Source organism: Arachis stenosperma, chromosome 1 (genome assembly GCF_014773155.1).
Source record: "Arachis stenosperma cultivar V10309 chromosome 1, arast.V10309.gnm1.PFL2, whole genome shotgun sequence".
Classification (NCBI taxonomy): Eukaryota; Viridiplantae; Streptophyta; class Magnoliopsida; order Fabales; family Fabaceae; genus Arachis; species Arachis stenosperma.
In genome coordinates, this window is record NC_080377.1 from 133,782,310 (window position 1) to 133,803,410 (window position 21,101).

General features: G+C 40.4%; 1 protein-coding gene and 1 non-coding gene across 2 annotated transcripts; both read left to right on the plus strand.

The window, feature by feature from the left end:
* The first annotated feature begins 1,430 nt into the window (after window positions 1–1,430).
* On the plus strand, window positions 1,431–1,538 carry LOC130951530 (small nucleolar RNA R71). The gene has a single exon (XR_009074005.1). It is a non-coding gene; the product is annotated as a small nucleolar RNA R71 (small nucleolar RNA).
* A 14,272-nt stretch (window positions 1,539–15,810) lies between these two features.
* Window positions 15,811–20,486, plus strand: LOC130968456 (SUN domain-containing protein 1-like). Its single transcript, XM_057893777.1, has 2 exons — window positions 15,811–16,999; window positions 19,901–20,486. The coding sequence occupies exons 1-2, from the start codon at window positions 15,926–15,928 to the stop codon at window positions 20,207–20,209; spliced, it is 1,383 nt and encodes a 460-aa protein (XP_057749760.1). The 5' UTR covers window positions 15,811–15,925; the 3' UTR covers window positions 20,210–20,486.
* The last annotated feature ends 615 nt before the right edge of the window (window positions 20,487–21,101 follow it).

Sequence of the window (21,101 nt, forward strand, 5' to 3'; positions counted from 1 at the left end):
ATCACAGCCTTTGCTGTGGCTAGGAAGGGTCTGCCAAGGATGATGGATTCATCCATGCACTTCCCAGTCTCTAGGACTATGAAGTCAGTAGGAATGTAATGGTCTTCAATCTTCACCAAAACATTCTCTACAAGTCCATGAGCTTGTTTTCTTGAATTGTCTGCCATCTCTAATGAGATTCTTGCAGCTTGCACCTCAAAGATCCCTAATTTCTCCATTACAGAGAGGGGCATGAGGTTTACACTTGACCCTAAGTCACACAAGGCCTTCTTGAAGGTCATGGTGCCTATGGTACAAGGTATAGAAAACTTCCCAGGATCCTGCCTCTTTTGAGGCAGTTTCTGCCTAGACAAGTCATCCAGTTCTTTGGTGAGCAAAGGTGGTTCATCCTCCCAAGTCTCATTTCCAAATAACTTGTCATTTAGCTTCATGATTGCTCCAAGGTATTTAGCAACTTGCTCTTCAGTGACATACTCATCCTCTTCAGAGGAAGAATACTCATCAGAGCTCATGAATGGCAGAAGTAAGTCCAATGGAATCTCTATGGTCTCATTTTGAGCCTCAGATTCCCATTGTTCCTCATTGAGGAACTCAGAGGAGATTGGTACACGCCCACTGAGGTCTTCCTCAGTGGCGTCCTCCTCCTCTCTTTCCTCTCCATATTCGGCCATGTCTATGGCTTTGCATTCTCCTTTTGGATTTTCTTCTGTATTACTTGGGAGAGTGCTAGGAGGGAGTTCAGTAACTTTCTTGCTCAGCTGACCCACTTGTCCTTCCAAATTTCTGATGGAGGACCTTGTTTCATTCATGAAACTTTGAGTGGTCTTTATTAGATCAGAGACCATTGTTGCTAAGTCAGAAGTATTCTGCTTAGAACTCTCTGTCTGTTGCTGAGAAGATGATGGAAAAGGCTTGCCATTGCTAAACCTGTTTCTTCCACCATTATTGTTATTGAAACCTTGTTGAGGTCTCTCTTGATTCTTCCATGAGAAATTGGGGTGATTTCTCCATGAAGAATTGTAGGTGTTTCCATAGGGTTCTCCTAGGTAATTCACCTCTTCCATGGAAGGGTTCTCAGGATCATAGGCTTCTTCCTCAGATGAAGCATCCTTAGTACTGCTTGGTGCATTTTGCATTCCAGACAGACTTTGTGAAATCAAATTGACTTGTTGAGTCAATATCTTGTTCTGAGCCAATATGGCATTCAGAGTGTCAATCTCAAGAACTCCTTTCTTCTGACTAGTCCCATTGTTCACAGGATTCCTTTCAGAAGTGTACATGAATTGGTTATTTGCAACCATTTCAATCAATTCTTGAGCTTCTGCAGGCGTCTTCTTCAGATGAAGAGATCCTCCAGCAGAGCTATCCAAAGACATCTTGGATAGTTCAGAGAGACCATCATAGAAAATACCTATGATGCTCCATTCAGAAAGCATGTCTGAAGGACATCTTCTGATTAATTGTTTGTATCTTTCCCAAGCTTCATAGAGGGATTCTCCATCCTTCTGTCTGAAGGTTTGGACTTCCACTCTAAGCTTACTCCATCTTTGTGGTGGAAAGAATTTTGCCAAGAAGGCATTGACTAGCTTTTCCCAAGAGTCCAGGCTTTCTTTAGGTTGAGAATCCAACCATATTCTAGCTCTGTCTCTTACAGCAAAAGGGAATAGCATCAGCCTATAGACCTCAGGGTTAACCCCATTAGTCTTGACTGTGTCACAGATTTGCAAGAATTCAGCTAAAAACTGATGAGGATCTTCCATTGGAAGTCCATGGAACTTGCAATTCTGTTGCATTAGAGAAACTAATTGAGGCTTAAGCTCAAAGTTGTTTGCTCCAATGGCAGGGATAGAGATGCTTCTCCCATAGAAATCAGGAGTAGGTGCAGTGAAGTCACCCAGCACCTTCCTTGCATTGTTGGCATTGTTGTTGTTTTCGGCTGCCATGTGTTCTTCTTCCTTGAAGAATTCGGTCAGGTCCTCTAAAGAGAGTTGTGCTTTGGCTTCTCTTAGCTTTCTCTTCAGGGTCCTCTCAGGTTCAGGGTCAACTTCAACAAGAATGCCTTTGTCTCTGCTCCTGCTCATATGAAAGAGAAGAGAAAAAGAAAATGTGGAATCCTCTATGTCACAGTATAGAGATTCCTTGGAATGTCAGAGGAAAAGAGAAATAGAAAGAAGAAGGAGAAGAAGAATTCGAACTTTAATTAGATAAGGTTCGAATTGTACATTTAGAAGGAGTGGTACTCCATAAATAGAAGGATGTGGGAAGGAGGGAAGAGAATTTTCGAAAATTCATTTAAAAGGTTTTGAAAACATTTTGAAATTTTGATTGATAATTTTCGAAAATTAAAAGTGAAAAAGAAATCAAGTGATTATTGAAAAAGATTTTGAAATTAGAAGTCAAAAAGATTTGATTGAAAACTATTTTGAAAAAGATGAGGTTAAAAAGATTTAATTGAAAAGTTATGGTTTTAAAAAAAGATGTGATTGAGAAGATATGATTTGAAAACAATTTGAAAAGATATGATTTGAAAACAATTTGAAAAGATATGATTTTAAAACAATTTGAAAAGATATGATTTGAAAATTAATGACTTGCCTAACAAGAAAAGATATGATTCAAACATAAAACCTTTCTTAATAGAAAAGGCAAAAAATGTTCAATCAAATCATTAATTGTTAGTAAGTATCTTTGAAAGAGGAAAGAAATTGATTTTGAAAACATTTGATTGAAAAGATATGATTTGAAAAAGATTTGATTTTGAAAAACTTTGAAAACTTGAAAAAAGATTGATTTGAAAACAAAATCTTCCCCCTAGCACCATCCTGGCGTTAAACGCCCAGAATGGTATCCATTCTGGCGTTTAACGCCCAAAATGCTACCTCTTTGGGCGTTAAACGCCCAACCAGGTACCCTGGCTGGCGTTTAAACGCCAGTCTGCCTTCTTCACTGGGCATTTTTGAATGCTCAGCTTTTTCTGTATAATTCCTCTGCAGCAAGTTCTGAATCTTCAATTCTTTGTATTATTGACTTGAAAAGACTCAAATTAAAAAATATTTTTGGATTTTTGATAATGAGGAATAATCAAATAACAATGCATGCAAGACACCAAACTTAGCAGTTTGTGTACTACTGACACTATCAAAATGAGAATGCATATGAGACACACAAAACACTTCAAGTCAATAGAATTCAAAGATTAGAACACAAAATATATGCATGGATTCGAAAAATGTAACAAAAACATGCATTTGACACCAAACTTAAGATGAGACACTAGACTCAAGCAAGAAACATCAAATATATATTTTTGGTTTTTATGAATTTGCAATTTTTTTTTTTCGAAAATTAAGTGAAAAGGAAAATAAAGGTATCAAAATTCTTAATGAGAATTCCAGGAATCAGTGCAATGCTAGTCTAAGACTCCGGTCCAGGAATTAGACATGGCTTCACAGCCAGCCAAGCTTTCAAGGAAAGCTTCGGTCCAAAACACTAGACATGACCAAAGGTCAGCCAAATCTTAGCAGATCACTGCTCCAAAAGCAAGGTTGATGAAAATCAACAAGCTCTTGTGGTGATAGGTTGAAACCTCGGTCCAATCAGATTAGACATGGCTTCTCAGCCAGCCAGATTTCAACAAATCATCATGAAACTCTAGAATTCATCCTCAAGAATTTCGAAAAAAATAAATACCTAATCTAAGCAACAAGATGAACCGTCAGTTGTCCAAACTAGAACAATCCCTGGCATTGTTACCAAAAGCTTGCTCAAAACTTGAACAATCCCCGGCAACGGCGCCAAAAACTTGGTGCGCGAAATTGTGAACAATACTTTTCACAACTCTCATAATCCCTGGTCATGAACTCCAAAAACTTGGTAGCTCAATACCATGGCATTACACAACTTCGCACAACTAACCAGCAAGTGCACTGGGTCGTCCAAGTAATACCTTACGTGAGTAAGGGTCGATCCCACGGAGATTGTTAGCATTGAAGCAAGCTATGGTCATCTTGTAAATCTTAGTCAGGCAAACTCAAATGTATATGATGATGAACGAAAATAACATAGAAGATAAGGATAGTGATACTTATGTATATCATTGGTGTAAGAGCTTCAGACAAGTGTATGAAGATGCCTTCCCTTCCGTCTCTCTGCTTTCCTACTGTCTTCATCCAATCCTTCTTACTCCTTTCCATGGCAAGCTCGTGTAGGGTTTCACTGTTGTCAGCAGCTACCTCCCATCCTCTCAGTGAAAGCGATTGCATATGTCCTGTCACGGCATAGCGGAATTCAGCTGTCGGTTCTCGGTCAGGCCGGAATAATATCCATTGATACTTTTGCGTCTGTCACTAACGCCCTAGCCTGCTAGGAGTTTGAAGCACGTCACAGTCATTCAGTCATTGAATCCTACTCAGAATACCACAGACAAGGTTAGACCTTCCGGATTCTCTTGAATGCTGCCATCAGTTCTTGCCTATACCACGAAGACTCTGATCTCACGGAATGGTTGGCTCGTTTGTCAGGCGAGCACTCGGTTGTCAGGCGATCAACCATGCATCGTGCAATCAGGAATCCAAGAGATATTCACTAAGCCTCAGATGCTTGTAGAACAAGAATGGTTGTCAGTCACCTTGTTCATGGGTGAGAATGGTGATGGGCGTCAATCATCACCTTCATCATGTTGAAGAACAAGTGATATCTTGGACAAAGAACAAGCGGAATTGAATGGAAGAACAATAGTAATTGCATTAATACTCGAGGTACAGCAGAGCTCCACACCTTAATCTATGGTGTGTAGAAACTCCACCGTTGAAAATACATAAGCATAAGGTCTAGGCATGGCCGAATGGCCAGCCTCCAAAGGTCTAAGATAGCATAAAACAAAGATAGCTACCAAAAGTCCTAGATGTCCTACTTATAGAAAACTAGTACATAGATGAGTAAATGACATAAAAATCCACTTCCGGGCCCACTTGGTGTGTGCTTGGGCTGAGCAATGAAGCAATTTCGTGTAGAGACTCTCCTTGGAGTTAAACGCCAGCTTTAGTGCCAGTTTGGGCGTTTAACTCCCAATTAGGTGCCAGTTCCGGCGTTTAACGCTGGAATTTCTTGAGGTGACTTTGAACGCCGGTTTGGGCCATCAAATCTTGGGCAAAGTATGGACTATTATATATTGCTGGAAAGCCCAGGATGTCTACTTTCCAACGCCGTTGAGAGCGCGCCAATTGGGCTTCTGTAGCTCCAGAAAATCCACTTCGAGTGCAGGGAGGTCAGAATCCAACAGCATCTGCAGTCCTTTTGAGTCTCTGGATCAGATTTTTGCTCAGGTCCCTCAATTTCAGCCAGAAAATACCTGAAATCACAGAAAAACACACAAACTCATAGTAAAGTCCAGAAAAGTGAATTTTAACTAAAAACTAATAAAAATATACTAAAAACTAACTAGATCATACTAAAAATATACTAAAAACAATGCCAAAAAGTGTATAAATTATCCGCTCATCAGTATACTTGGCCGCTTCTCTCCTCAGTGCTTTTGCCGCCTTTTCGTCATCAGGGAGTTTACCGTTTTCCAAGAAATCGGTGATCGGGTCCATCCATGAGGGGAAGTCGGCCGCCCTGGTTATATGCAAGGTCACTGTTGGTTCCTTCACCAAACCTTGAATCAGAGATCGGTTCCCCGTTCCTGGCTTTGTGCTCACCAGTTTTGATAGGAGATCAGCCCGTGTGTTCCTTTTCCTTAGAACCTGCTGTACCGTGACCTCGTCGAACTCCTCGCTCAGCTTTTTAACCTTATTTAAGTATTTTTGCAGCAATGAGTCCCTGGCTTGATATGTTCCATTAATCTGCAATGCGACGACCTGAGAGTCACTTCATACTTCCACTTTGGTGGCCCCGACTTTCCTTGCTAAGAGTAGGCTGCCAAGAAGGGCCTTATACTCCGCTTGGTTATTGGACATTGGAAACTCGAACTTGAGTGATTGCTCATACATGACTCTAGTTGGGCTCTCCAGGATGATCCCCGCTCCTCTGAACGTTTGGTTAGAGGCTTCGTCTACATGGAGTTTTCACCGTGTGCTCGGTGTCTCGAGGGGTTTTCCATCACTTCGACCAGAAAATCGGCCATTGCTTGGGCCTTGATTGCATGTCTGGACTTGTACTGTAGGTCATACTAAGACAGTTCGATTGCCTAGGTCATCATCTTACCCGCCAAGTTGGGCTTTTGTAGTACTTGTCGAATCGCTTGGTCAGTCCTGACGATTACCTGGTGTCCTTGGAAGTATTGTCGCAACCTACGGGAGGAGGTTAGGAGCGCATATGCCAGCTTTTCCAGCTTACTATATCTCAACTCTGCTCCCTGTAACGCTTTGCTCACAAAGTAGACCGGTTGCTGGGTATTTCCCTTTTCCCGTACTAGGATGGTTGCCAAAGCCTCATCAGTTACTGCCAAGTACAAGAACACCACCTCACCATTCATGAGTTTGCTGAGGACGGGAGGTGCCGAGATTATGCTCTTGAAGTGATTAAAGGCTTCCTCACATGCCGGGGTCCATTCGAACACTATCCCTTTTTTCATCAAGTTGAAAAATGGGAGAGCTTTGGCAGCCGATGCACCGAGGAATCGGGATAGCACTGTGAGTCTTCCCACCAGTCTCTGCACGTCCTTAACACATCCCGGGCTCGTCATTCACAAGATTGCTTCGCATTTCTCCGGGTTGGCTTCCACTCCTCTTTGGGTTATCATGAAACCCAAGAACTTCCTGGTTCCAATGGCGAAGGCGCACTTGAGAGGGTTAAACCTCATGTTGTTCCACCGAAGAGATGGGAACACGGTCTCTAGGTCACTGATGAGGTCTTCGGCTTGGGTGGTCTTCACCAAGATGTCATCTATGTACAGTTCTACCGTTCTGCCAATAAGACTGATAAACACCTTATTCATCAGCCTCTGATAGGTAGCTCCCACGTTTTTTAGACCAAACGGCATCACCTTATAGCAATACGTCTCCCCTGGCATTATGAATGTCGTTTTTCCCTCGTCTGACTGGTACATCGGTATCTAGTTGTAGCCAGAGTACACGTCCATGAAACTCAGAAACCGATACCCTGCAACCGCGTCCTCTAGAGCATCGATGTTAGGGAGGGGAAAGGAATCCTTGGGGCATGCCTTGTTGAGATCAGAATAGTTCACGCACATTCTCCACTTCCCATTGGCTTTCTTGACAAGGACTATGTTTGACAGCCAGGTCGAGTAGTCCAGTTCTCGGATGAACCCCGCTTCTAGTAAGCTGGCCGTTTGCCTGGCCACCTCGTCAGCTCTTTCTTGGGTCATTTTTCTTCTTCTCTGAGCCACCAGTTTGGCTTCTGCTTTCATAGCTAGGTGGTGTGACATGAACTGGGGGTCAATCTCCGGCATGTTGGTTGGTGTCCAGGCGAACAGATCGCCGTTTGCTCTAATCATTTCCACCAATGGTTATTTCAAGTTATGAGGGAGGTTTCTATTCAGGAATGTGAACTTTTCCTCTGAGTCGACGACTCTAAACTTCTCAAGGTCTCCTTCAGGTTCTGGTCTCGGTCTATCGTCGACCCTGGTGTCTAGATCAGCTAGGAAGACCCCGGATGCCTCTTTTGACTTCTTTCTTAGGGAGAGGTTGGCGTTGTCGCACACAACCGCCGTCTCTAGATCTCCTCTGATGGATCTAACCGATCCATTATCTGCCACAAACTTCATCATTAGTAGCTTGGTACATATTATCGCTCCAAACTCATTGATGGTTTTTCTTCCCAAGATGAGGTTGTAGGCCGTGGAGTCCCTTAGAACAACGAACACCACCATTACCAACCTCTTCCCTTGGCCTCCTCCTATGGAGACTAGTAGGGAGACTATTACATCAGGCTTGATAAAGTTATCGTCTAAGCCGACCACACCGTGCTGGTGGGTCTTCAGATCGGTGTCCCAGAGGCCTAGGGCATCAAAGATGTTTCGAAACATGATGTTCAAATTGGCCCCAGTGTCCACGAGTATTCGCCTGACCAAACCAGTTTCCACTCTTGCTATGATCACCATTGGAGGGTTTTCTGGCAAGTCGTCGAACCACTGGTCCTCTAACCGAAATGATATTGACGGGATTCTCCTGGAGGAAAGCGCATGACTAGACGATGACACAGCCAAGATCTTGGCATCTTTTCTGCATGCCAACTTCGACCTAGGGACAACGTTCCTCCCGACTACAACTTTTACAATGGTGAGGCCGCATTCATTGTCCTCCTCGGGCTCTTGCCTCGGTTTTACAGTGCGGCTCCTGTCGTTGCCATATTGGTCACGATCGCGCCGAACTCTGCCAACTCACCTTCCCGTATTGCCTGCTCCAGAGCGTCCTTCAGATCTAAATAGTCCTGGGTTTTATGACCAAAACCCTTGTGGTAGTTACAGTAAAGGTTCTTGTTCTCCTCGGTTCTGTCTTTCAGCTGGCGAGGCCTTGACAAGATTCTCTTGTTGGCTATTTGCTGGTACACCTCGACGATTGGGGCCGTCAAAGGAGTGTACTTAGTGAATTTCCCTACCCGGGGGAACGACTTGAAGGCTCTGGTTGGCCCTTCATCCTTGGAGTGCTCCTTAGGCCTTTTCCCATTACTGAGCTGACGAGCATGGTGATAGGCGGGCTGCCGCTTGTTGGCTGCCATGACTTGGCTGACCTCCTCGTTGTTGATGTACTCCCTAGCCACGTTTAGATTTCTTACATCGTCCACACGGGCTTGGTGGTAAGGTGCATCCTGAAATCTTCGTTCAACAGCCCGTTTGTCAAGCACAGGCTGGTCACCGAGTTGGTTAGGCCATCAATCTCCAGGCATTCATCATTGAATCTATCCAGGTACTTCCTGGTCGATTCCCCGCTTTTTTGCGTCAACCCTAGCAAGTTGATTGGGTGCTTCGCTCTGATAATGCGCGTGGTGAACTGAGCCAGGAAAGCGCAGATTATGTCTACAAAGGTTGTCACAGAGCCCTGGGGGAGAGCATTGAACCAGTGGATTGCCGGCCTTGCTAAGTTTACGGGGAAGGCGCGACTTCTTACTTCATCGCCCACCCCTTCCAGATTCATCCTGGCCTCGAAGGCCGTTAGATGTTCTTGGGGGTCTTAGGTCCCATTATATCTCATGTCTGTTGGCTTATCAAAGTGCTTCGGTAGTTGGACCTCAAGAATGAAGTGGTGGAAAGGGGTTGCCCCCATGATTATAGGGTGTCGCCTTCTCCTTGGTATTTCTCTGCTGTCTTCTCAATTTTCCTCCATGGTATATCTCGCTGGAGGTCAAGTGTAGATTATGGGATCTCGCCGTCTTCTCGGAAACTCCCTGCTTTCCCCTTGGCTTTCTGATTTTGATCGAGGGGTCGGGGTGCGTCTGGAGTGGTCTCTTCGGGGGCTTCTCCCTCTGGTTTTTCCCCTCCTTTAAGGAGACCGGGAACAATTTTGCCCCGGATCTGGTTGGTAGCGTTCTCTGCTTGCAAGCTCCTACTCCAGGTTCTGCACCCTGTGGCGCAGCTCCTGTATTATTCTGGCGCTGTTGCTCCATGTTCCTCCAAAGGGACGCCTCTCTTGGGAATGCGAGGGAAGCTCAGGTCGCCGCTCGGGGGAGATCTTGTGCATTCGTGAGAGGAAGCCACAGAGGCTACCCTACCGGTTCAGGGAACCATTTCCTCCCCACGTGGTTTGCCTCCGTTATCTACCTCCACAGGACCCAACAGAAAGTCCATTCAGGCCAGTCCCTATAAACAGCGTCAATGTTCTGTACTTTGGGTCCCGGACAGATCAGTGATGCTTTGAGGGTGTGATGGTGGGAACCGGCTTGGAACCAGGTCTCTGGTGAGTGAGGGCTGAGACTTCGTGACGTCCCGAGCTGTTGCGGTGCGAAAAAGGGGGAGTGGTGCACGAAATTATGATTCATTCTTTTCACAACTCAAACAATCCCCGGTAATGGCTCCAAAAAACTTGGTGCTCAATACCATGGTCTAACCATAATTTCACAACTTCGCACAACTAACCAGCAAGTGCACTGGGTCGTCCAAGTAATAAACCTTACGCGAGTAAGGGTCGATCCCACGGAGATTGTTGGTATGAAGCAAGTTATGGTCATCTTGTAAATCTCAGTCAGGCAGATTCAAATAGTTATGAATGATATATGAATAAAGCATAAAATAAAGATAGGAATACTTATGTAATTCATTGGTGAGAATTTCAGATAAGCGTATGGAGATGCTTTGTCCCTTCCGTCTCTCTGCTTTCCTACTGTCTTCATCCAATCCTTCTTACTCCTTTCCATGGCAAGCTATATGTTGGGCATCACCGTTGTCAGTGGCTACAGTCCCGTCCTCTCAGTAAAAATGTTCAACGCACCCTGTCACGGCACGGCTAATCATCTGTCGGTTCTCAATCAGGTTGGAATAGAATCCATTGATTCTTTTGTGTCTATCACTAACGCCCAGCCTTCAGGAGTTTGAAGCTCGTCACAGTCATTCAATCATTGAATCCTACTCAGAATACCACAGACAAGGTTTAGACCTTCCGGATTCTCTTGAATGCCGCCATCAATTCTAGCTTATACCACGAAGATTCCGATTAAGGAATCCAAGAGATAAACAATCAAGCCTTGTTTGCTTGTAGAACGGGAGTGGTTGTCACGCACGCGTTCATAAGTGAGAATGATGATGAGCGTCACATAATCATCACATTCATCATGTTCTTGGGTACGAATGAATATCTTAGAATAAGAACAAGCTGAATTGAATAGAAGAACAATAGTAATTGCATTAATACTCAAGGTACAGCAGAGCTCCACACCTTAATCTATGGTGTGTAGAAACTCCACCGTTGAAAATACATAAGAACAAGGTCTAGGCATGGCCGTGAGGCCAGCCCCATGATCTAAGATAGCATAAAACTCTCTAAGATAGCTACCAAGATAATAATACAATAGTAAAAGGTCCTATATGTAGAGAACTAGTAGCCTAGGATTTACAGAAATGAGTAAATGACATAAAAATCCACTTCCGAGCCCACTTAGTGTGTGCTTAGGCTGAGCATTGAAGCATTTTCGTGTAGAGACTTTTCTTGGAGTTAAACGCCAGCTTTTGTGCCAGTTTGGGCGTTTAACTCCCATTCTTGTGCCAGTTCCGGCGTTTAACGCAGGGCAGTTTTGAGCTGATTTGAAACGCCAGTTTGGGCCATCAAATCTCGGGCAAAGTATGGACTATTATACATTGCTGGAAAGCCCAGGATGTCTACTTTCCAACGCCATTGAGAGCGCGCCAATTGAGCTTCTGTAGCTCCAGAAAATCCACTTCGAGTGCAGGGAGGTCAGAATCCAACAGCATATGCAGTCCTTTTTAGTCTCTGAATCAGATTTTCGCTTAGGTCCCTCAATTCCAGCTAGAAAATACCTGAAATCACAGAAAAACACACAAACTCATAGTAAAGTCTAAAAAAGTGAATTTTAACTAAAAACTAATAAAAATATAATAAAAACTAACTAAAACATACTAAAAACAATGCCAAAAAGCGTATAAATTATCCGCTCATCAGGGAGCCACCTGCAACGACACTCCAACACTCAAGTTGGAGTTTGTACATATGGCAGTAAGAGTATGGAGGTAGTGGCGTACCGTGGGGGAGGGGTAGGGCCCTCCCCATATATACTCTGTTAGTAGGGTAGGTGCCACAGGATAGGTCCCTTTCTTGGAAGTTTTCTCTCCTAACTGTCATGTGACTAGCTACAGGGGAGTAGGTGTCCGGGTCGTGGTCTGAACGTGGAGCACCCACAAAGTCGACCGCTCGGGTCAGGTTGTCTCATACACAGGGCCGAATCGGACGGTGCACAAGCTGAATCTGGCCGTAACAAATAGCATTAGACAGTAAACACTAGTCATAAGTTATACACCCCTTTCTCTCGATGGACAGCATTGCTTAAGGCTTGTGTCCAACGAAGAGTCAACGTGGCCAGTCTTTTTTCACAGCGGTTTATGAAGGAAAACTTTCTATATAAATTTAAATATTTTACATACAATAATGACAATGATCTATATACCTCATGTGTATTTATACATATTAGCTAATACATAAAGTCATGAATCATAAGAATAATTAAATCTATTACGGTATTATAACAAAATTTGTCAAATAGGTATAATCAAGTCTTTTTACAACAATATAATCAATTATTTTTATGAACATCAAATATATATTCTCATACAATGATACAATTTTTTAAAGTAATAAATATATTGGGGTAATTGTTCTGATGTTTTCAAAAACTAGATGATAAAACAATTGCACTTTTAACCGATCCAAACCATATTTTAATATTCTTGTGAAAATATTTTTCAAATTTTATATTTTTACAGACTCCTCTTTAAACACTTTTTATTAACTAAATAATTTTTTATTTTTTTTTCTAATATTTCATATTTTTGTGTAAACTTAAAACAACAAAAGGCCCAAGAGTTTATTTCAATTACACCATACTATATGTCTCCATTGGAACTGGCAAAATTGAAGAAGTAACTGGAAAAACTATTAGAGAAAGGTTTTGTTCGTCCAATTGTGTCACCATGAGAAGCCCCAATGTTACTAGTAAAGAAGAATGGAGGAATGAGACTGTGCATAGACTACCGACAGCTGAACAAGGTTACCGTTAAGAACAAGTACCCACTTCTTCAGATAGACGATCTAATGGATCAGTTGAAAGGTGCAACAGTATTTTCAAAACCTATTGGCTAACTGCAAACCTTTAAACGGAATTTAAATCCGTGGTAGATTAGTCCTTAACCCGTCGAACTGTGGGATACTGCGGGCAACAAAAAAAGGCCTTAGTCCACCAAGTCGGTCGAGTCACCACGTCTAAGCGGACCCAACCTAGGTCTCGTAACCCACAATCTTATCCGACTTAGGGAGTAAGCTCAAATCCTTTCTCCACTATTTCAATTATGGGACATGCAGAGGCCTTGCTTCCCACGTTGTAGTAACTGACCATGTAACAAGGAGAATAACTGCTCAATACCAGTGGAGTTATCTCCAAATATGACTAAGTCATACTATATACTCCCTCTATAAATACAATTATAACTCAAGTAATATCAACCCAATTCTACACACACCTTACATTTATGCATTTTTAACTTAGGCATCAAAGTCTCTTGTAGGTACCTACAACCACTGTCCAAGAAGTGGACAGGGAGATCATTGCAAGATCTTGAATCGTATCATTCAAACCCAACTTTGCCATTTTCATTTCATGTAACTCGGAACATTGGCACCGTTACTAGGACCCAAAAGATCAACCCGTGACATGATAGAAAATAACCTTGAAGACAGTCATACGACTTCGGATTCTAGGTCTCACATTAAAGGAGACACCGTGACAATCGTGCTGACTCAATATTGCAACCACACACTGCACCTATAATGGTCTCTCAAATCCACAATCCGCCACCCAAGGGAGACCTAGATAGCAAGAGCGCAATGGAGATAAGGGGTTGGTGCATGGCCATCTTAGTCATCTCGAACACCTGAAAGTAGATTTAGCGAGATAGAGGAAAGCAAAGTAGCAGTTCTTACAAGAACTGCATTAGCAAAGGGAGGAAAACGAGAAGCTCTACGGGTTGGAAGCCGAGCTTTGAAATAAAAAAGCTCAAAATGACAACCACAAATTTGACTGCTACTATAACAGTGAAGATTCATTTTTAGAGGATATTATGCGAGTTTAAGTCCCAAAGAACTTTAAAACCTTGGAAATAATGCTATATGACGAATAAACCGACTCTCGCCATCACTTGAGTAACTTTATACTCCAGTTGTATTTAGTTGGAGCCTTTGATGTAATACGGTGCAAGACTTTTCCGACCACCTTGACCAAGGCGGCCTAGAAGTGTTTCGATAATTTACCTAAAGGTCGGTAACTTGATACAAGTTGGTTAAGAGTTCTTTTGACTTATTTTTCACTCAGAAAGACAAGGTGAAACACACTCGGAGTTTGTTAGGAGTAAAATAGGAGTCAGGAGAATCATTGAGAGCGTATATGGAAAGGTTCAATAAAGTGTGCTTGGAGATACTGAGCCTGCCGACAGAGACAGCCTTTATGGGACTTGTAAATGGCTTGTGGGATGAACCCTTCTCACAATCAATTTCCAAGCGTCATCCGATCTCTATGATAGATATGCAAGAACATGCTGAAAAGTACATCAATGTGAAAGAAACAACACAGTTGAGAAAGCCCCACCAAACCCTAGAACCAACATCCACTAAAGATAAAAGAGCTAGCAAAGAAGGACGATCGAAACTCCGCCAGACCAAGAGATATCATTCCTTTGCGGGTGTTTTACTTGATTTTTTGTTTTATTGTTAACAACAAATAAATTAACAATTTTCGAGTTTTGTTTCACAATCTTAATTCAAGGTGTGAAAACGACTCCTCTTGTAGGTGTCTCAAGGTTTCAATTATAGTTTCGAAAGTAAAATTAAAGATAAAAAGAAAACATGCAAAGTGTCGGAAGTAAAATAAAATGCAGAAATTAAAAGAGAAAGGAAGAAAAAGATGAAGAAGAACAAATAAAAGTAAAAAACTTTAATTAAAAATAAAAAGTAAAGTACAAGTTTGAGTTCAGATTTTAGAAGAATTACTTAAGATTCTCAATTTTACTCTGTGATACTAGGGAGATTGAGAGTATTTTTGAGTTTTCAAGTGTTTTTTTAGATGAATTGAACTGATTGCAATGTTGGTCCAAAACTCTATTTATAAACTAACATAATGTCAATTGATAGTTACTTTTATAATATCTTCGTGAGTTTTCAAACTTGAATTAATAACCGTTCCGGGAACTTATTATCTCTTGACACTTTGTTATCGTTATTGATAACTACTTTTATACTTTCTACTTCGACGCTCTATTATTATCATTGACGGTTACATCTTTGACATAACATACTCCATAATTCAGGCCTAATTCAAATTTGATTAAAATTATTTTTTGTTGTGATAAGAATTTCTGATGTGGATGTCCATTTTCTATGATACTTAGTCTCAGTTTGGGTAAATAGCTTAATTAAGTTTTTTTTGAAAAAATAACTTAAATAATAAATGATTATATTAAAAGTAGCTTATAAATAAGTTATTTTGTGTTTGGGTTTTTAACTTTAAAAGTGCTTATTTTATAAAAATGTGATAAAAAGTAGTAGTATCATGAGAGAAATCATTTTTTTTAACTTCTCTATAAGCTCCTAAATAGCTTCTTAGAAAATCGCAATTTGATTTTAAAAATTGCACCAGACATTAATATTACTAATTTTCATAAGTCAAAAACTCAAAAAAAATACTTTTAAAACTTCCCAACCAGATTCTTAGTTTACCAAGGATGATTGTATTTAATTATGTTTAAAAGTAAAACTGTGTGCTTATAATAGCAGCTAATATGAAACATATAACACACAATAATAAAATACAAAAATATTTCTCTATCTCTTTCTCTGATCCTACTTGCACTATAATATTCTTTTTATTTCTTTTTGTGAATTTTTGAATTACAATAAATTAATAAATATATTAATCATCTCTATTATATTAAAATAATAATTATAATGAATATTATTATCTAATTATATTTTTTTATTTTATATTTATTATTATTATATCTTTTTTATTTATTTATCTTATAATATTTTTTTATTAGTGTCAATTAGAAGACTTCGTCTGAAATTGACTGCTCTTGAATTGAATTTCCACGGTGTCAAACAAATACAAAATAACATAGAACTTCATTTTAAAGAAAAATAGAGACTCTGGTGTTTGCCCATTTGCTTTCTGATCTCGCGCACTCTCGCTCTCACTCAAAATTCTCAATTCATCACCTTCTTCTTCGTTCGCAAATCATAAATTAGGGTTTCAAATGTCGGCATCTTCGGTCTCTATTATGGCCACGAACCCGGAAGCGCGTCAGCGCGCGGTCAAGAAGGTCACCACCGCCATCGAAATGCTCCCCACTGATGTCGCCGTCTCACCCGCCGGGACTGCCGGGGAAGGAAGGCAACCTTCCTCCGTCCGAGAAGGCCACGACCTCAGCCACCAATCGATCCGTACCGGTGCCGTTCTCCGCCGAACTTCAAACGATTTGGTCCCAGCGAAGAAGGCCTCCGCTGGAGGCGGCGATTCCACCGCCGCGCCGCAACGGCGGACCCGGAAGCTCGTCCCGAAGGCTAAGAAGCCGCGGTGGCTGACGGTGCTGAGCGTCATGGGCAAGAATATCGGGCTTCTGATTGTTGTTTGGTGCTTGGTTCAGTTGATTCGAATGTTCATGGCGAAGTCCGGCAACGCTGGCATGGTTTCCGGAGACGGTGCTGGCGTAGCTGGCGGTTACGCCTTGGCAGAATTCGAGGGCAGGATCGCCGACATTGACGATCTGCTGAGGATGGTACAGAAGCGGGTGGATGTTGTGGACAAGAAAATTGAGGAGAAGGGCGCTGCTTTGGAGAAGGAGTTGAAGAAATTGGAGAGATTGGAGAAACTTGAAGCGGCGAGTAAGAAATTGGAAGGGAATTTGGCTACATTGAAGGCAAAAGATTGGATTCAAAAGGGAGAGCTTGATAAGGTTGTTGAGGGTTTGAAGAAAGTGAAGGCAAGTGGGGGTTTGGATATAGATGAAGTGAAGGAATTCGCGAGGAAGATGATTGAGGAAGGGATTGATAAGCATGCTGCTGATGGGATTGGGATGGTGGACTATGCATTGGCGAGTGGTGGCGCCGCTGTCGTGAAGCATTCGGAGCCGTTTGATGTTGGAGGGAGAGGGAACTGGTTCTCGTTGTCTGCTAAGAATGGTGTTCACCCCAATGCCGAAAAGATGTTGAAACCGAGCTTTGGCGAACCGGGGCAGTGCTTTCCATTGAAAGACAGTAGCGGGTTTGTTCAGATCAGGTTGAGGACTGCCATCGTCCCTGAGGCCATCACATTGGAGCATGTTGCAAAGGTGACTTTCTTTGTTCTGATATTTCCTACATGCATTGTGCGATCAGTTAATATGTTGTGTTCTCTTAGGTGTATTCAGTAATGTGGTTTTCGAGGGTTAATGCACTAGTCTTATTATTATTTGTAGCGGAGTTTTGGAGGTTTTTTTCAATCACTCAAAAACCTCATTTTCAGGCTACCGAAATTTGAGGTTTTCATTTTATTTCAATTGAATTTATTATTTTATTCCTAACAAATTGTAAACATATATAGGAAGTACTCCAAACTCTTTCTTTCTATCATTTAGGGTGAAAAAATCTCAAACCCTCCCTTCACTTCCCCTTCCTTCCCCTTCAAAGTCTTTCCTTTTCTTTCCGCACAACTCACCAACTCTTAGTGTTCCTTGGTTTATTAAAATTTTGGGGCAATTTGGATGTTTGTTTTGGGCATTGATGCATTGTGATTGTTCATATGCATATGGTCGTCCCATATTGATACACATGCCTGCTTTTTTAATTTTAGTCAGTTCATAAATTTGCAGAATGTGCCAGTGGAATTTAGTCTAGGCAAGGTAAGTTTTGGCCTTCCTGTCAGTTATAGGCTATGGTAGTTTGCTGAATTAAAAGTAGTTGTCTGCAGAATATGGAGTTTTTTCTCCTTGTACTTTTGTATTAGACATGACAATAATGTAAATATTGTCATAATAGCCTTTGAGATGCACACTTGATGTTTCTTAATCTAGTATATGGTTGAAGAAACAATTGAAATGCTATTTAACTCGTGAATATAAGGTTTTTATACTTTTTTATATTCCCTTTGAAAGAGTTCTGCATGTCAAAGGCAAATCGAGATATCTTAGTGCTTCTTTGGATTTTTCAAAGTGCAATGTGTGCGAGGTTGTCTTGTTGATGTAGTTATGTTACATGAATGATATTGAACTATTTACAGTTGTATGAGAGTAAGTATGTGAGACCTTTAGTAATGCAGTGGTTTTCCCTTTATGTAATTGCTTGAAGGTACTTAATTTTGAATAAAAAATTACTTCAAACTTTGTCATCCATCATATTATTTTGCATGTTTGTTGTACTAAAGTAGCTTTAGATGTCTGAGTGTGACTAAATAGTTCATCTTTTCTTTAAAAGTCACTACATGCTTCATAATTATGACAAATTAACATTTTAACTAGAAGTTAAATGTCTGATTTCTTGCTCATTTGGTGTCTATTCATTTCTTCTGTGAGCTGTGAACAGGACATTGTTTTTTGTTCACAGTATGTATGACAAAGATAGTTTTCATTGTAAATTCATTTGATGAAGGTTCGCATTATTTGGTGAGTGTTTGCAAAACCAGTGCAGTTTCCAGTGCTAGATTGGTAGTTCTTTTTTAGGATTTAGGTAAGGAGTGTCCTAAGAACATTGGTTAAGAAAGTAAAAGAAGAAAGTCTTGGTTTTCCCAATGCATTAAATACATAGAAAACTTAAAATATTAACATTTACTTTGTATTTTCTGGAAATACTTTCTTCTTAAAGTATCCTTAACTAGTGCCCAGAGCACTTGTTAACAAGATCCTTTTTTCATAGTCTTATTAGCACGTGGTCTTTATTAATTAATTGGGCTTCGTTGTTTTTTCTAGAAGCGAATGTAATCAATTTTAAGTGGTAGTTTGTCCTCTCTTAGAGTACCCATCATCATTTCTATCAAGCGTTTACCACAGGTTGTACCAATTCATGTCGATATTGGATATAAATAATGAAACTAATTTGAAGGACCAACTATAACATCTCCTAGCTATCACGGAGCAGTAACAATTGAATTAAGTTGTATTTTATCTGAAGAGGATTAATCTGTGCTTCAGGATTTTTTTTTTTTTTTTTTTTTTTTTGCAATATAGTCAATAAAACACGCAAAAGAGGGGGGAAGAAGCAGATTTAACGATTTTTGAAATGATTATGTACTCTGTTTCGATTTTTACATATATGAATATTTTTGCGAAAATTGTTGTTGCACATATTATGGGAAGGATGCTAGAATCTTGGTAGTTTTGTCATGCATAAAGAAGTCCAAGGAAACTTCTAAGCAGAACTATCAAGGTAGATTTGGATTTTACTGATTTTGATTATAAGCATATAGGATACCCTGCCATACCTTAAGACAAGGGCTTGATTGTTGTGTGAATATACCATGCCTTGCTATTTGAGTCAAACTATTAATATATAGATTTTAGTAGTTCAACTATGGGTTAGGATCTTCTCATGTTTGCTATCAACGTGGCCTGCCTTGTCATTTCAGAGATAGATGCTCATAGATGGAGCACTCTTATAAATTAGAATAGGTTATGGATGCACTATCACTTTATCAGTCTATCATTTTTTCTGGTTAAATCATATCTGGTCAATGAAATCTCCGAGATCTTCCACCTCAATTGATTTCCATCTCAATTAATGTAGTGTTGTTTGTCTGTTGGTATCGTATTTGAGTTGTCCTGATCTTCTACATTTTGCAAGTGGCAGTTACATTTTTTTTAGCCGAATTGGAGAGAGAATATCTGCTATAGCATTAAAATTGCTGAATTCAGTGTGCAGTATCGAGCATTTACTGTTAGATCGTAATTTATAATTGCTAGGTAGAGCTCTTATTTAAGCATATTACCAACTAACAGCAACAACAAAGCCTTATCCCAATGGGTGAAGTCGGCTGATATTACCTACTAACTCCCATGCTTTTACAGTCAACATAGTTGAATTTTTTTATCATTTTATTTTATTTTTTATTTAATTTTTTTGCAATGGGCAATTAGTTTATGTGATCTGTTTTTCTGTTGTCTTCATACACAAGTTTTTGCTACAATATTTATATTTCATTAATTTTTCCACATCCTTTTAATGCCATTAATTTTTGGTACTAATATTTTTCGTTTCAACAGAGCGTTGCATATGACAGATCAAGTGCTCCGAAAGACTGCAGGATCTCCGGTTGGCTACAGGGGTGTAATATGGATTCCGTTATTCATCCAGAGAGGATGTTTCTCCTATCAGAATTCACATATGACCTTGACAAGAGCCACGCTCAAACTTTCAAGTTGCTGGACTCAGCAAGTTCTGTTGTTGTCGACACAGTACGGCTCGATTTTACCTCAAACCATGGAAGCCCTTCACACACTTGTATATATCGCTTGAGGGTTCATGGTCACGAGCCCGAAATAGTTTCAATGATGGCTACACAATCATTATAATGCATATCTTATTTGCTTGGAATTTGATCAAATGCCCGTGTAATTTTGTTAATGTTCAAGTATTATTTGTTCAGATAGAGATTAGGAAGGACTCTATTATTGCACTAATGGTCCTTACAGTGTTTCTGCTTCAGATTGATTTTGTATGTAGTGTAAGATCCCTGAGTTAGGTAGATGGTTGATTGAGTATCGCGAACTTTCGTTAATGTGTCTTATTTAACCTTTCGTTCAACGATGAGCCAAATTAGCCATCAAAGTTAAGCCACTTCTTTACTAATGTGGATGTGTTTCTATACATTTTGTACATTCAAGATTCAACATGTCTGTAGATAAATCCTGTTTTCTTTCCTCTGGTTGGTAAACTAAACCCATTGTTTTAAGTGAGGACACCATTATTGACAGGAGTGTTAGCTACCTGCTTTATACATGGTTTTATAACATAAAGGGTTAACCACTAAAAACGTTCTCAAAATAATGCTCCTAAAATCTCCTAAAATATTGTCATCGACAAAAATAACTTCCATTTTTTGTATTGGTAAAAATACCTTTTAATAATTTAAAAAGAAGGTTTTGAAAGTTCAGGATGAGAGTGGTGTTGGCGATCTAAAAGATTTGGGGATCACCATCATGAATCATTTTGAAATTGGGGTTTGTTTTAATTAAAATTTGAAAAAATAGTGTTTTAAATTAGAATAGAGTGTGTGGGCCATGTCATCCTTTCCGATGGTCACATATGCCTTCTCTATTTGCCTCATCAAGCATTCACGTTAATAGAAAATGTTTCTCTTGACAGATGAGTACTTCATCCACGTTTTCAAATTATTGAAGGATATTTTAATTGATATAAAAATGAAAGCCAGAATATTTCGAGAACATTTTTAGTACCCTAATA